This window comes from Schistocerca piceifrons, chromosome 5 (assembly GCF_021461385.2).
Source record: "Schistocerca piceifrons isolate TAMUIC-IGC-003096 chromosome 5, iqSchPice1.1, whole genome shotgun sequence".
NCBI classification, from domain to species: Eukaryota; Metazoa; Arthropoda; class Insecta; order Orthoptera; family Acrididae; genus Schistocerca; species Schistocerca piceifrons.
Window position 1 is genome coordinate 498,320,950 of NC_060142.1, and position 14,216 is coordinate 498,335,165.

A 14,216-nucleotide genomic window follows, 5' to 3' on the forward strand; every position below is an offset into this window, starting at 1 on the left:
CGATAACAATGGTGAAAGTGCACAAATGGGCTCTAAATTGGGTCCTCACACACACTATACACAGGCTTAGCCGCAAGTGACGCCTTCCTGTTCCTTTAGTTGAAACTTTGGTTTGCTGGGAAGAAATTATCATCATTTGAGGAGGCGGTGATAGTTGCAGTCAATGAGTCTTTAACATAGTTTGACAAACTATTATCCGATTGGGGGGGGGGGGGAGGGGAGGTAATGTGGATTAATTATGAAACATTTTTCCTTGCCTTTTTACCAGACTTACCAAAAGACCCTCATATTTGTAGCAAGACTTATAAACAAAGATGTCACATGCTTTTAAACAAATAAAGCTTATTTTAGCAAGAGGATGTCAGAATTCTTGAATCCATACCTAACTTATTAAAATACTAGTATAAAATGCATCTGAAGAGCAATAACCAAGAGAATAGCTATACTAACCAAAAAATTCTAGTACACAGCCATTTAGCCACGAAGCTCGAGAAGTACATCATGCTTCCTCAACACCCCTCACACCTTAGTTTCTACTTTTGATCGTGTCATTCTTTATCTCACCACAGAACATGTAAGTAACTACTGTACATATGGAATGTATTACACTTATGGAACATGAAAATTACAAAAAAATAATCAAGCAATGAATGCAAATACCTGCTTCTCATTATCCGTTGCTTCTGTTTCAAACTTCTTTTTGTCAAGACCAAGCTTCTTTATTTTTAATTGCAAGTCACCAACTTTCTTTTGAAGATCTGCCTTGTGCTTAGTCAATGCTTGAATATCTTTGTTTTTAAGACTGATTTCTTTTTTGACTTCAGAGAGAGCATTCTTCTTCTCTGTTACAACTTCCTGAAAAAGTTATTTTAATAACTGTAGCAATAACATAAACTTATCTCTTACACTAACTGCAGCACACAAAACAAAGCCTGAAATGTGTAAATATTTTCATCATAAATGGCTGGGGAAAGTAATGAATACAGAAACATTTTATGCTACAGAAATAGAGCAACAGATGAGTCCTTTAATTTTAAAATGAGAAAACTTCTATCATAGGGGGTGGGGGGAGGGGGGTGCGGAGGGGGGGGGGGGGGGGGAACAACAGTGAAAATATTCTATTGCACACCATTCCCACTTTCCTTTCACAATGTACTATAAACTGATACTAAAAGGTGGAAGAATCAGCAATGATCAACAGCATGAGGATGCAGAATGCAATGGAAACCACAGCATTAAGGGGAAACTGTGTATCCACAGGATATGTGGCTTGTAACCCGCGGTCTAGGGGGCATAACCCGTATCACTTCAGGCATGGGGTTACCTTCATGGTCTACGATGTTATTGAATTTAGCACATGTTACAATTCAGAAGTAAGAAAGAAACATATTTTTTGTTTTCTCCAAAAAAGTGCTGTATCTTCGTAACAGTTCTAGATATTTTGTAGAGTTTTTTGTTTGATTTTTTTGTTATGATTACAGCGATATCCTTTGTTTCGACATATCTGTCAAAGTTCTTTTATTGTTGATTAGTACCAAGTAGTACTATATTCTCTGTAAGGAGAGCTTCCATTTTGAAGTTGGACAGGTTTTATTTAAAAAAATCATTTTTTTAACTTTCAAGGGTAAACGTACATCTTCACTAAAGTTGTTTCTTATTAATTTCTTTGTTACAGTGTTTATTTCTATTGTCTTTGTTGCAGTTATTTCTTATCACTTTCTTTGTTGCAGTTATTTCTTTTAACTTTCATTGCGGCAGTTATTTCTTACACTTTGTTGTTTCTCTTCAGTTTTTTGTCATGGTTGTTCATTGCAAGTTTCTGTATTGTAGCTGTTCAGTGCTAATTTGTTTACTGAAGAGGATTCTAAGAAATCTGAGACCGTCCAGTGAGTTCTGTGTTTACGTGACGAATTTGCCAGTTGACACAGTTGCATTACGTTTTGTGAAAAGGACTGTTCAAAATGTCTTCTGACTGCGGCGGCCACAGAAGAGTGAAGTGTGCTGACTTTGCATATCCATAAAAGAGCGATTAAAAAAAAACTCTGTTTCAACATGAAGATGATTCCAGTAATAACTTTTTGTGTTCTAAATGTTTTGACAAAGCAACAACAATAGTGGTATCTGAACCAGGTGAAGCCTCCATGGTGCAGATGATGCAGATTTTGCATCAATAGCGGAAGAATTAAATACCCTGAATCAGTCAACAACAGAGGTAGGTGTTAGTCTTGTTAAGAAACTGTGGTCAGTGAAGTCGAGTCATAAGCTCTATGCATCAAGGAAAGCACAGAGAAATTACTAAAGCTATGGATGAATACACTACAGCAAAACTGGCCACATCTTCAAAGTAGAAATTCCATCTTCAGAAGAAAATGATACAAAGCACTCTTGCAAGGAATTTTTCACAAATATCAATTCAGCTGCTGAATATTGTGCATTCTACAGTGAAAAGGTGCAAGTTTTAACTATTATTCCACAGATATTTTCAAAGGAAACAATTTTGAACCAAGTTCCATCAATATCAAAGCACATGGTAGACAAATCAAGAAATTTGAAGTCTGTAAAAGGAGTCTTTGGAAGACCAGATCCCTATTATGGTCATCCTGTAGCAGCAGCTCAAGTTCAAATAGTGCAGTCATTTTATATGGAAGATAAATGGAACTGTTCCTGCCAGAGTGCCAACAAAAGAAGACACTATAACTGTAACAGTTGAAGGTCAAAATGTTATGAAAGTGAAGATGTACATGACTCGCAGTATTAAAGAAACTTTTGCAATTTATAAGAGCAACTGTACAACTTCACATATTGGAAGATTGAAATTTTATGCACTATGACCTAAGTGGGTAGTTCCACACCCACCTACAGGTGTGCCTGTCTGTGTGTGTACTGTACTAATTTTGAACTTTGAGTGGTAAACTTTGAAGAACGTAATAGAGCACATGACATATGACACCTTGGCTGTGCGTGTGAAGTCATTAGTAGTCTTGTGACATAAAGCGAGAGACTTGTTGGTTTCAAGAATGTGGTGACTGCCCTACAAAGGGAGGGACAGACACTTGGCCTGGAAGACGTAGCAAATAACTCTGCAGAAATTACATATATGACATGAGAGGAAAATAAACTAATTAAGAAAACTGTTGCCTTTGACAGTTTCATTGATGAACTTGGTAAATGGTCACTGAAAGCAGTAACACACCAGCATCTGAAGAAATTGCAATGACAACACATTGCAGAAGTGAAAGGGTATGTACAGGCTGAAGAACTATGTTTGGTGCTTCACCATGATTTTGCTGAGACCTGGTCTGTAATTCTCCCACAAGAAGTACAAGGTTATCATTGGAAAAATGACCAGGTTTCAATTTTTACAGGAGTGACATATTTTTAAAACAAGACAACAAGTTTTGCAGTAATAAGTGATAACACAGGACATGACTCAGCAAAGGCTTTACTAGCAATGCGCAAAATTCTTCAACTGCAAACAGGAGCAGAGAAGATGATCATTATTTCTGATGGTGCACCTAATCATTTTAAAAATCATTACCAGTTGTTTGAATTAAGTCGTTTGTGCCAACTGACTGGGCATACAGTGCTACTGCTCATGGGAAGGGACCTTGTGATGGGGTAGGAGGCCTGCTGAAGCACCATGCTACAAAACATAATCTTTCCACGCCAAATACAGCTGTGATTCAGAACGCTGGGGATTTTATGAGAGTCATGAAATCTTACACATCCACAGTCCTCATTCTTTTGTCCAAAGAGGAAATCGAAGAATTCCGTGAGCAGAGAAAAGAAGAATGGTCCAAACAAACTACTCCTATGAAAGAAATTCACAAGACACTTTTTTTGGACTAAAGTGGTGAGCGAGCTCATACTGCAGGCACTTTAAAGAGCAAGATAGAAGAAATTTCGTCGGCAGGCCAACACCTCAGAAACAGCAGGATAATATTCAGATTCACAACCTGAGAAGGGAGATGTTTGTGGTGTGGATTGCAGAGATCATAGACACCAGTTATGAGTTAAACAAAATTGTAGTGAACTTTATGGACCAGTTACTGGATATGGGTTTACAGCTGAAGGACAACAACACCACCATCAGTGCTCACTTTCTGTTCACAATGTTTTGAAGAATGTAAGTGCTCCAGTTCCCATTGGTTCAACAGGAAGGCATCATTCTACAGCAAAGAAAGATACTGAATCAGTGGAACATATTTTTAGCTCATTGACTGGCTAATTTCAGTACAAGTGTGCACAGAAGTTATATAAACCGAAACCTTTAAGTGTTTGGACCTTTCACATACATTTTGGAACCATTTAAAATGTTTGGAAAATGAGTCTCTTACTCATCTTTCAAAACTAAAATTATGTTAAATAAGGCTAGGTTTTGATTTTTATGAGCCTCTTATGTGGTAATAAAATAGGTTTTATGTACGGCAATAATTTCAATTGATTATAAAACCTGTTCAACCTAAAAGTGGAAGCTCTCCTTTTCAGGGAATGTAGAACTATATGGAACTAATCAACAGAAAAAAATTATGGATTGGCATTTTTGAAGGGAAAAAAAATGAAAATTCCATAAATTATAAAAAGGTTCAAAATGCTATAGTAAAAGAACTTTGACAGGTAAGTCCAAATTGAGGATTTTTGTAATCATAAAGCAATTATCTTTCAAACAAAAAAGAACAACAAAATCACTAGAACTGTTTCAGAGATACAGCATTTTAAAATTATTTCCAAAGTTCGCATCTTCAAAATTGTATGCACAGTGTCACCTTTGGAGGGCTATATCTCGGAGCAGAAATGTTTTTGGAGGAAACAAAAAAATGTGTGTTCTTTCACTAAATCCAACAACATCCGAGACTATGAAGGTAAGATTTTTTTTTCCTAGGCTGCCTGAATTGATATGGACTGTGCCAGGGGTACGGTCTTCGATTAGTAATCAAAACATCCCTGGTCCCTGGTTCAAAATCCGCCACCACTTAACTTTTGATTAATAATCAGCACCGGAGGCTGAAGACTTTCGGCATGAGAAGTCACCCTCATTCTGTCAATGGCCTCATCAAGGAGGGCAGAGGAGCAGACAGAGGTTCAGGGCACCTCCTGCCCTTGGGATGGGAAACTGCTCCTACAGGTAGAAGAATCAGCAATGATCAACAGCATGAGGATGCAGAAGGCAATGGAAACCATTGCATTAAAGGCACACAATGTGTATCGACAGGACATGTGGCCTGTAATAGAAAAATTGTCATGATGATCTCTCCATTGGCAAAATATTTTGGAAAAGTCCCCCACTTGGATCTCCGGGAGGGCACTGTCAAGGGGGAGGTGACCTTGAGAAAAAGATTGAATAGTCAACAAGTTGGGTGCGGAACATCAGAAGCAAGAATGTGGTAGAGAAGCCAGAAAATCTAAAACTGTAAATGCAAAGGCTCAATATAGATACAGTAGGTGTCAGCGAAGCGGAATGGAAATAAGATAAGGATTTCTGGTCAGGTGAGTATACGGTAATATCAACAGCAGCAGAAAATGGCATAACCAGAGCAGGATTCGTAATGAATACAAAGGTAGGGCAAAGAGTGTGTTACAGTGAACAGTTCAGTGATAGGATTATTTTTGTCAGAATCGACATCAAACCAACACCGACAACAATAGTTCAGATATAAATGCCGATGTTACAAGCTGAAGATATGAGAGAGAGAGAGAGAGAGAGAGAGAGAGAGAATATACGAGGAGATACTGAAAGGGTAATATAGTACGTAAAGGGAGATGAAAAACTACTAGTCATGGGGGCTAGAATGCAGTTGTAGGGAGAGACACCAATCGAATTCTGTAATAAATTTCAGAGAGTAATAGCGAATACTCTGTTGAAAAATCACAAGAGGAGGTGGTATACTTGGAAAAGAAAGGGTGGTAAAGGAAGATTTAAGTTAGATTATATCATGGTCAGACAGATTCCGAAATCAGATACTGGATTGTAATGCGTACCCAGGAGCAGATATAGACTCAGATCACAATACTGTAGTGATGAAGTGTAGGCTGAAGTTTAAGACATTAGTCAGGAAGAATCAATACGAAAAGTGGGATACAGAAGTACTAAGGAATGACAAGATACTCTTAAAGTTCTCAAAGGCCATAGATACAGCAATAAAGAATAGCTCAGTATGCAGTACAGTTGAAGAGGAGTGGACATCTCTAGAAAGGGTAAACACAGAAGTTGGAATGAAAAACATACGTACAAAGAAGGCAACGGTGAAGGAACCACGGGTAACAGAAGAAATACTTCAGTTGATGGATGAAAGAAGAAATTACAAAAAAGTTCAGGGAAATTCAGGAATATAGAAATACAAGTCGCTGAGGAATGAAATAAATAGGAAAAGCACGTAAGCTAAAATGAAATGGCTGCATAAAAACGTGAAGAAATTGAAACAGACATGATTGTCAGAAGGACTGACTCAGCAGAGCGGAAAATTCAAAACAACCTTGAGTGAAATTAAAAGCAAGGGTGGTAACATTAAGAGTGCAACAGGAATTCCACTGTTAAATGCAGAGGAGAGAGTGGATAGGTGGAAAGAGTACACTGAAGGCCTCTATGAGAGGGCAGATTTGTCTGATGTGATAGAAGAAGAGACAGGAAACAATTTAGAAGAGAGGGGATCCAGTATTAGAACCAGAATTTAAGAGAGCTTTGAAGGACTTAGAATCAAATAAGGCAGAAGGGATAGATAACATTCCATCAGGATTTCTTGAATCATTGGGGGAAGTGGCAACAAGACAACTATACATGTCAGTGTGTAGAATGTATTAGTCAGGTGACATACCATCAGAATTTTGGAAAAATATCATCCACACCAAGAATGAAATGCTCAGATTAGAAAGGGCATAAGACAGGACTATGGTATTTCCCCCCTACTGTTCAATCTGTTCATTGAAGAAGCAATGATGGAAATAAAAGGAAGGTTCAGGAGTGGAATTAAAATTCAAAATGAAAGGATGTCATTGATACGATTTGCTGATGACATTGCTATCCTGGGTGAAGGTGAAGAAGAATTACACAATATGCTGAATGGAATGAACAATCTAATGAATACAGAAAATCGACAGAGTGAATCGATGAAAGTAAAGAGAAGTAGCAGAAATGAGAATAGCGAGAAACTTAACAGGATTGATGGTCATGAAGTAGATGAAGTTAAGGAATTCTGCTACCTACCGTATTTACTTGAATCTAAGCCGCACTTTTTCTCCGTTTTTTGTAATCCAAAAAACCACGTGCGGCTTAGAATCAAGTGTAAAGTAAGCGGAAGTTCTGAAAAATGTTGGTAGGTGCCTAGTAATATATATATATATATATATATATATATATATATATATATATATATATATATATATATATATAAAAAAAAAAGAGAGGAAGACGAGCTTTTTTCTCCGCCCCGAGTTTCGACCACTGCATTTTCATACATTATCCAACGAAGTAAATACAAATTCCGTATTGTTCATCTTCGAATGTAGCAGCATTTCAATGTACTACTACAATCCGACTGGCAAGACTGGGATGTTTGTCAATATGGCCAACTCTACGTTGCGAACTTTTTCCTACCTGTGAGAAGAGATGGTTGCTAACAGGAACTTTTATGAATTGTCAATCACATGCAGTATTCTCATCATAAGAATAAAACCAATATAAACATTTTGCCATGTATTCTTTCGTGTTTGCTGCTATCTCATTTAAATCCTGTCTGCCTTATAACCTACAAAACTAGTGTGAGACAACAGCAAATACGGAAGAATATACATATCATGTCATGTTTATATTCGTATTATTCTTATGCCTAAAAGTGATACAATCTGAAATGAAGCACGGCAATTGACTACATTTTTAACTCTAAGATGACTTTAATTTCTGTGCAGAATGTAATGTACAAAAGAGGCGTCTGCAAAGATTTTCAAACGGAGAAAATGTTTAGCTAAACTCTCATTCAGAACATCTATCATACGCAGTGTATTATTTGGTTCTTGTTGATCATTATCAAAGAAAGCAGCAGTGTAAGTAACAACAAATAGCAGTCTCTTGCCTTTGTTTCGCTAATGAGACAATTCCTCTTTTTTTTATTGTAAGCAGCGGTAGCGCACTCAAAAGCAAGCCATGGCGCGAGCGGCAAAAGGTCGTAAACACTCATTATCAGAATGCGACAAACAATGCATGACACAGTACAATAATGCATTGTCAGCTTAGAGTGACGTAAACACCTATAACAAAGAGAACGGCACTTATCGGATCAATGAAAAATAAGCAACCGATTCAAACCAGATGCAGCATGTGAAAAAGGAAGGGTATCTGCATAAATACGGATGGCGCGCCTGACACATAGCAATGGCTACCTGGTAAAGCTGAACTGCTAAGCTTACGACTCGAACCAAACTACTGTAGCTGTATCGAAATTCATTCGACCTAAATTGTGTCTCATATTACAATAGACCAACTTTGTTTCGATTTGGAGGTGCGGCCTAAGACTTTCCTCTCCCCTTGAATTTTGAGTGTCAAATTTCAGGTGCGGCTTGGATTCGGGAAAATTTTTTTTCCTTGATTTCGAGTCTCATTTTTCCCATGCGGCTTAGATTCGAGTGCAGCTTACATTCGAGTAAATACAGTAGGCAGCAAAATAATCAATGACTGACAGAGCAAGGAGGACATCAAACGCAGACTAGCACTGCCAAAAAGGGCATTCCTGGCAAAGAGAAGTCTACTAGTATCAAACATAGGCCTTAATTTGATGATGACACTTCCGGAAATATATGTTTGGTGCACAGCATTGTATGGTAGTAAAACAAAGACTGTGGGAAAACGGGAACAGAAGAGACTCCGAGCATTTGAGATACAGTGCTACAAAAGAATGTTGAAAATTAGGCAGACTGATAAGGTAAGGAGTAAGGAGATTCTCCACAGAATTAAAAATGAAAGGAATGCATGGAAGATAATGACAAGAAGAAGGGACAGGATGACAACATCTGTTAAGACATGAGGGAATAACTTCCATGGTACTAGAGGAAGCTGTAGAGGCAAAACTCTGTAGGGGAAGAAAGAGATTGGGATACATTTAGGAAATAATTGAGGATGCAGACTGCAAGTACTACCCTGAGATGCAAAGGCTGATAAAGGAGAGGAATTTGTAGTGGGCCACATCAAACCATGGGCAGGGGAGGAGGGATTACTGAGCATATATTAACAGAATAACAGTCTATCACGACATGCATCTACTCTGAACCACACAGGAATGAGTATACAAAGAGTGAAACCATTGATAGCTTCTTCCACTCACCTTAACTGACTTTAACTCAGACTCAAGAGCCTGATGTGCCTCTTCAAGTTTTGTTATTTCTCCTGAAATATCTATCAGTTCTTGTTTGCTTGTCTCCAGTGAAGATTTCAGTTCACCAATTTCCATTTCTAAAGTCTCATAATCCTAAAATAAAATAATTCATAAATTTTTCTAATACTTCTACAAATACAGAACATTTAGGGCTGGTTGTATAAAGCAGCTGACATTAGATTGATAGAGAACACTACTTCAGATGAGCAACGAAATTTTGCAGATCAAGTTGAAGTCAACTGCAATTGTAAGATTACAGTCTAGTGGCATTACAAAACAATGGTTTTGTTTTGCTCAAATTTAAGTTAAAATAATTAATAAAGAAGTTGCTATCAACACAAAAAGTGTTAAGTAAATATGTGAATACACCATTCTATTACTGCTGAAGCTCGACCTTTTTCCTTCTTATTCTTTTCTCTCTTTTCTCTTCTTGTTTGAAAGAACCATGAGCCAAGGTGAAGAAATTATATATAAGTAATGTGTGTAATGATTATAGATAATAACTGACATCATAAAACTTCTAAGACGTGACTCTCATATAATGTGATTAGTATAAGGAATTTTATAGACACTTAGCAGCAGAATAAGAAAGGAAAATTCAAAATATTTTCACTGGAAAGTTAAATACATGGAGTATGACAGCAGCCAAAGAAGACTGAACATGTCTTTCAAAACTGTTCTCTAGGCTCTAATAGCAGTAACTACATAACTCATATTTAATTTTTAACAACAAAACAAATGCTTGAATAGAATATAGAATAACAAGACTAACAGGATGCATATGTAAGTTAATTTGTAATTATAAGGCAGTGGCTCAATGGTTGCATCCTGGAATGCAGTTCAGATGATACCAGGTTTGATCCCATGTCAGTTCCTAGATTTTTTTTTTTTTTTTTCCCCAATCTGTCACTTCTTTTGCATATGGCAATGTTTGTTAGTGCATATAATTTTAAGCTGTGTAAGTTTAGGACTCAAGAGTAAAATTAAATCATGTGGCAGGTATTACAGTTGTAGCATTTGACTTTACCACTACATATTGTTGTCAGTGCATCAGATGAAGAGGCGGAAAGAATTGTAGCTTGCAGTGTTATTTAACTCTACACAAGAACAAGAAATTAACAAATATGTAACAAATACTAATATAAACATATTTCAAGCAGCAAATTAGTTTTTGAGACAAATATCTGCATCTCATCATAGGTGTTAAGAGATAGTAGTAACTGTCACTTTAAGCCTGCAGTTAGCTGCTGCCCATTTTCATTAACAGTACACCTGACTAAATTACCACTTCCAGTTTCATGCAATTCAAGGTTGAAAACTTTTGACACTGTTTATGCTCAAGTTTCCACAGCACATGCAATTACATAGTGTTGAAGTGTTATAACTGTAAAACACATCTTAAAATAATACCGACACGCACAGATACTTTCTTGGGTATTTTCTTAATACTGACGTACACACTTGCAAACATTTCCAATAACAATCTGTCCCCATGTTCTGTGGTTTTACCTTTTCTTTGTTGACCACAGTAACTTTACCAGTGAGTGAGTAAGTGTGTGTGTGTGTGTGTGTGTGTGTGTGTGTGGTTTAGGGATGCTCAACAGTGAGGTTATCGGCACCATAACAAATATTAAGAGAGACATGTGTTAATAAAAGGGCTAAAAATGTTGTCGCACCATGAATAGTAAACCTACAAAATGACACTCACTCATTCACTCACTCCCACCTATCTCACATTGACACACACAATCACTTCACCGCACCCATTTTAAGCCACTATACCTAGGATTAAAACAGAAGAAAAACAACAGAAGAGCTGAAGTAAAGCCACAGGGAAATGCGACTGACTGACCACTCACAAAAAATGTGAGTGAGCCAGTCACACTGTTAATACTTTAAGAACATCTCCCTAAAATTTTAGTAAACAAGCTGGGCATATCAAAAAACCGTAAGCCTCGAATCAAACTCATTTGAATGATTTAAAAGAGAGGACAGACTGGTCGCCAAATCTGCTGCTGCTCTCTGCTCTGAAAATAAAACACAGTCAAGAAAAATATGGCGCACAGTAACCTGTGTGCCACAAGCATCATACTAGCAACCTCTGTGTAGCAGCACTGGCTTTCCACGCGCACTTTTGAAGAGCTGAAGCAAAGGAGGTAGTGAATGTTGGGGTACATGGCCCAACACATCTTTTTTGCCTCACCATATGGGATGTGTTTCTTTGTTTTAAGTTCTTGTACTTCCTGTTCTTCAAGATACATGCTGCAGTCCCTACTCCAGATAGGGTGATTCCCAGAGCAATTCACATACTTGAAAGGAGATGAGCAAATGACTCCTCCGTCAGCGGCCTTTATCACATTTACCACAAGTGGCTTCTGTAATCAGAAAGTGGTATGCCCAGAGGGCTGGCATTTAAAACAGTACATTGGGGACATAGGGCCCATGCTTAAGCAAAGAAACCTGCCTTTTCATGCTCTGAGAGTTTTTTAAATTGAGAATAACAGAGTCAGATTTTACAGATCCCCAGCCACCCTTCTCATGATATTCTGTCACTATCAAAACCTTCTCGGGCCCATTCACCAACAATATCTTCTTGGGTCCACTCAACTGTCAATTCTTCTTTGCCGATGTCCACCAGATCTCTGCACATCCCAACACCTTTGCTGCAGTTTAAGGTGTTGCATAGCAGAGTTTCGATTGCATATTCCCTGAGGCACTGAGCTTCCTGGAGGTTCTTTACTTGTTGGGAACTAGAAGTTTCTATCAACAGGGTGTATACGGGGACAAGGAAAAAAAATTCCCGGATTTCTCCTGGATATATTGTTTAAAACATATGCTTTTTCCCAGGCGAAAATACACTTTTTCTGTGCTAAGTGACAGTAGGTTTTCCGTAGATTTTCCCTCGGCACTGTAAAACTTATCAATCCTTTGAATGGTTAACGTTTTGTACAATCAAGTAGAACGTCCTGGAGAAAAAAGAAAAGACGGGGCAGAGAAGTTTTGGAGAGACTTATATATATATATATATATATATATATATATATATATATATATATATATATATATATATATATATATATATATATATATATATATATAAAAAACAAAGATGATGTGACTTACCAAATGAAAGTGCTGGCAGGTCGACAGACACACAAACAAACACACAAAATTCAAGCTTTCGCAACAAACTGTTGCCTCATCAGGAAAGAGGGAAGGAGAGGGAAAGACGAAAGGATGTGAAGGGAGAGGGTAAGGAGTCATTCCAATCCCGGGAGCGGAAAGACTTACTTTAGGGGGAAAAAAGGACGGGTATACACTCGCACACACACACATATCCATCCACACATATACAGACACAAGCAGACATATTTAAAGACAAAGAGTTTGGGCAGAGATGTCAGTCGAGGCAGAAGTGTAGAGGCAAAGATGTTGTTGAATGACAGGTGAGGTATGAGTGGCGGCAACTTGAAATTAGTGGAGATTGAGGCCTGGTGGATGACGGGAAGAGAGGATATATTGAAGAGCAAGTTCCCATCTCCGGAGTTCGGATAGGTTGGTGTTAGTGGGAAGTATCCAGATAACCCGGACGGTGTAACACTGTGCCAAGATGTGCTGGCCGTGCACCAAGGCATGTTTAGCCACAGGGTGATCCTCATTACCAACAAACACTGTCTGCCTGTGTCCATTCATGCGAATGGACAGTTTGTTGCTGGTCATTCCCACATAGAATGCGTCACAGTGTAGGCAGGTCAGTTGGTAGATCACGTGGGTGCTTTCACACGTGGCTCTGCCTTTGATCGTGTACACCTTCCGGGTTACAGGACTGGAGTAGGTGGTGGTGGGAGGGTGCATAGGACAGGTTTTACACCGGGGGTGGTTACAAGGGTAGGAGCCAGAGGGTAGGGAAGGTGGTTTGGGGATTTCATAGGGATGAACTAAGAGGTTACGAAGGTTAGGTGGACGGCGGAAAGACACTCTTGGTGGAGTGGGGAGGATTTCATGAAGGATGGATCTCATTTCTGGGCAGGATTTGAGGAAGTCGTATCCCTGCTGGAGAGCCACATTCAGAATCTGGTCCAGTCCCGGAAAGTATCCTGTCACAAGTGGGGCACTTTTGTGGTTCTTCTGTGGGAGGTTCTGGGTTTGAGAGGATGAGGAAATGGCTCTGGTTATTTGCTTCTGTACCAGGTCGGGAGGGTAGTTGCGGGATGCGAAAGCTGTTGTCAGGTTGTTGGTGTAATGCTCCAGGGATTCCGGACTGGAGCAGATTCGTTTGCCACGAAGACCTAGGCTGTAGGGAAGGGACCGTTTGATGTGGAATGGGTGGCAGCTGTCGTAATGGAGGTACTATTGCTTGTTGGTGGGTTTGATGTGGACGGACGTGTGAAGCTGGCCATTGGACAGGTGGAGGTCAACATCAAGGAAAGTGGCATGGGATTTGGAGTAGGACCAGGTGAATCTGATGGAACCAAAGGAGTTGAGGTTGGAGAGGAAATTCTGGAGTTCTTCTTCACTGTGAGTCCAGATCATGAAGATGTCATCAATAAATCTGTACCAAACTTTGGGTTGGCAGGCCTGGGTAACCAAGAAGGCTTCCTCTAAGCGACCCATGAATAGGTTGGCGTACGAAGGGGCCATCCTGGTACCCATGGCTGTTCCCTTTAATTGTTGGTATGTCTGGCCTTCAAAAGTGAAGAAGTTGTGGGTCAGGATGAAGCTGGCTAAGGTAATGAGGAAAGAGGTTTTAGGTAGGGTGGCAGGTGATCGGCGTGAAAGGAAGTGCTCCATCGCAGCGAGGCTCTGGATGTGCGGGATATTTGTGTATAAGGAAGTGGCATCAATGGTTACAAG

At 38.9% G+C, this 14,216-nt stretch overlaps 1 protein-coding gene across 1 annotated transcript in view; it reads right to left on the minus strand.

Moving 5' to 3' along the window:
* The window catches only part of LOC124797901 (structural maintenance of chromosomes protein 2), a 179,231-nt gene that overhangs the window by 17,469 nt on the left and 147,546 nt on the right, over nt 1-14,216 (minus strand). Inside the window, 2 exon segments of the mRNA XM_047261019.1 lie at nt 661-855; nt 9,312-9,455. Coding sequence (XP_047116975.1) covers nt 661-855; nt 9,312-9,455 — 339 coding nt within the window.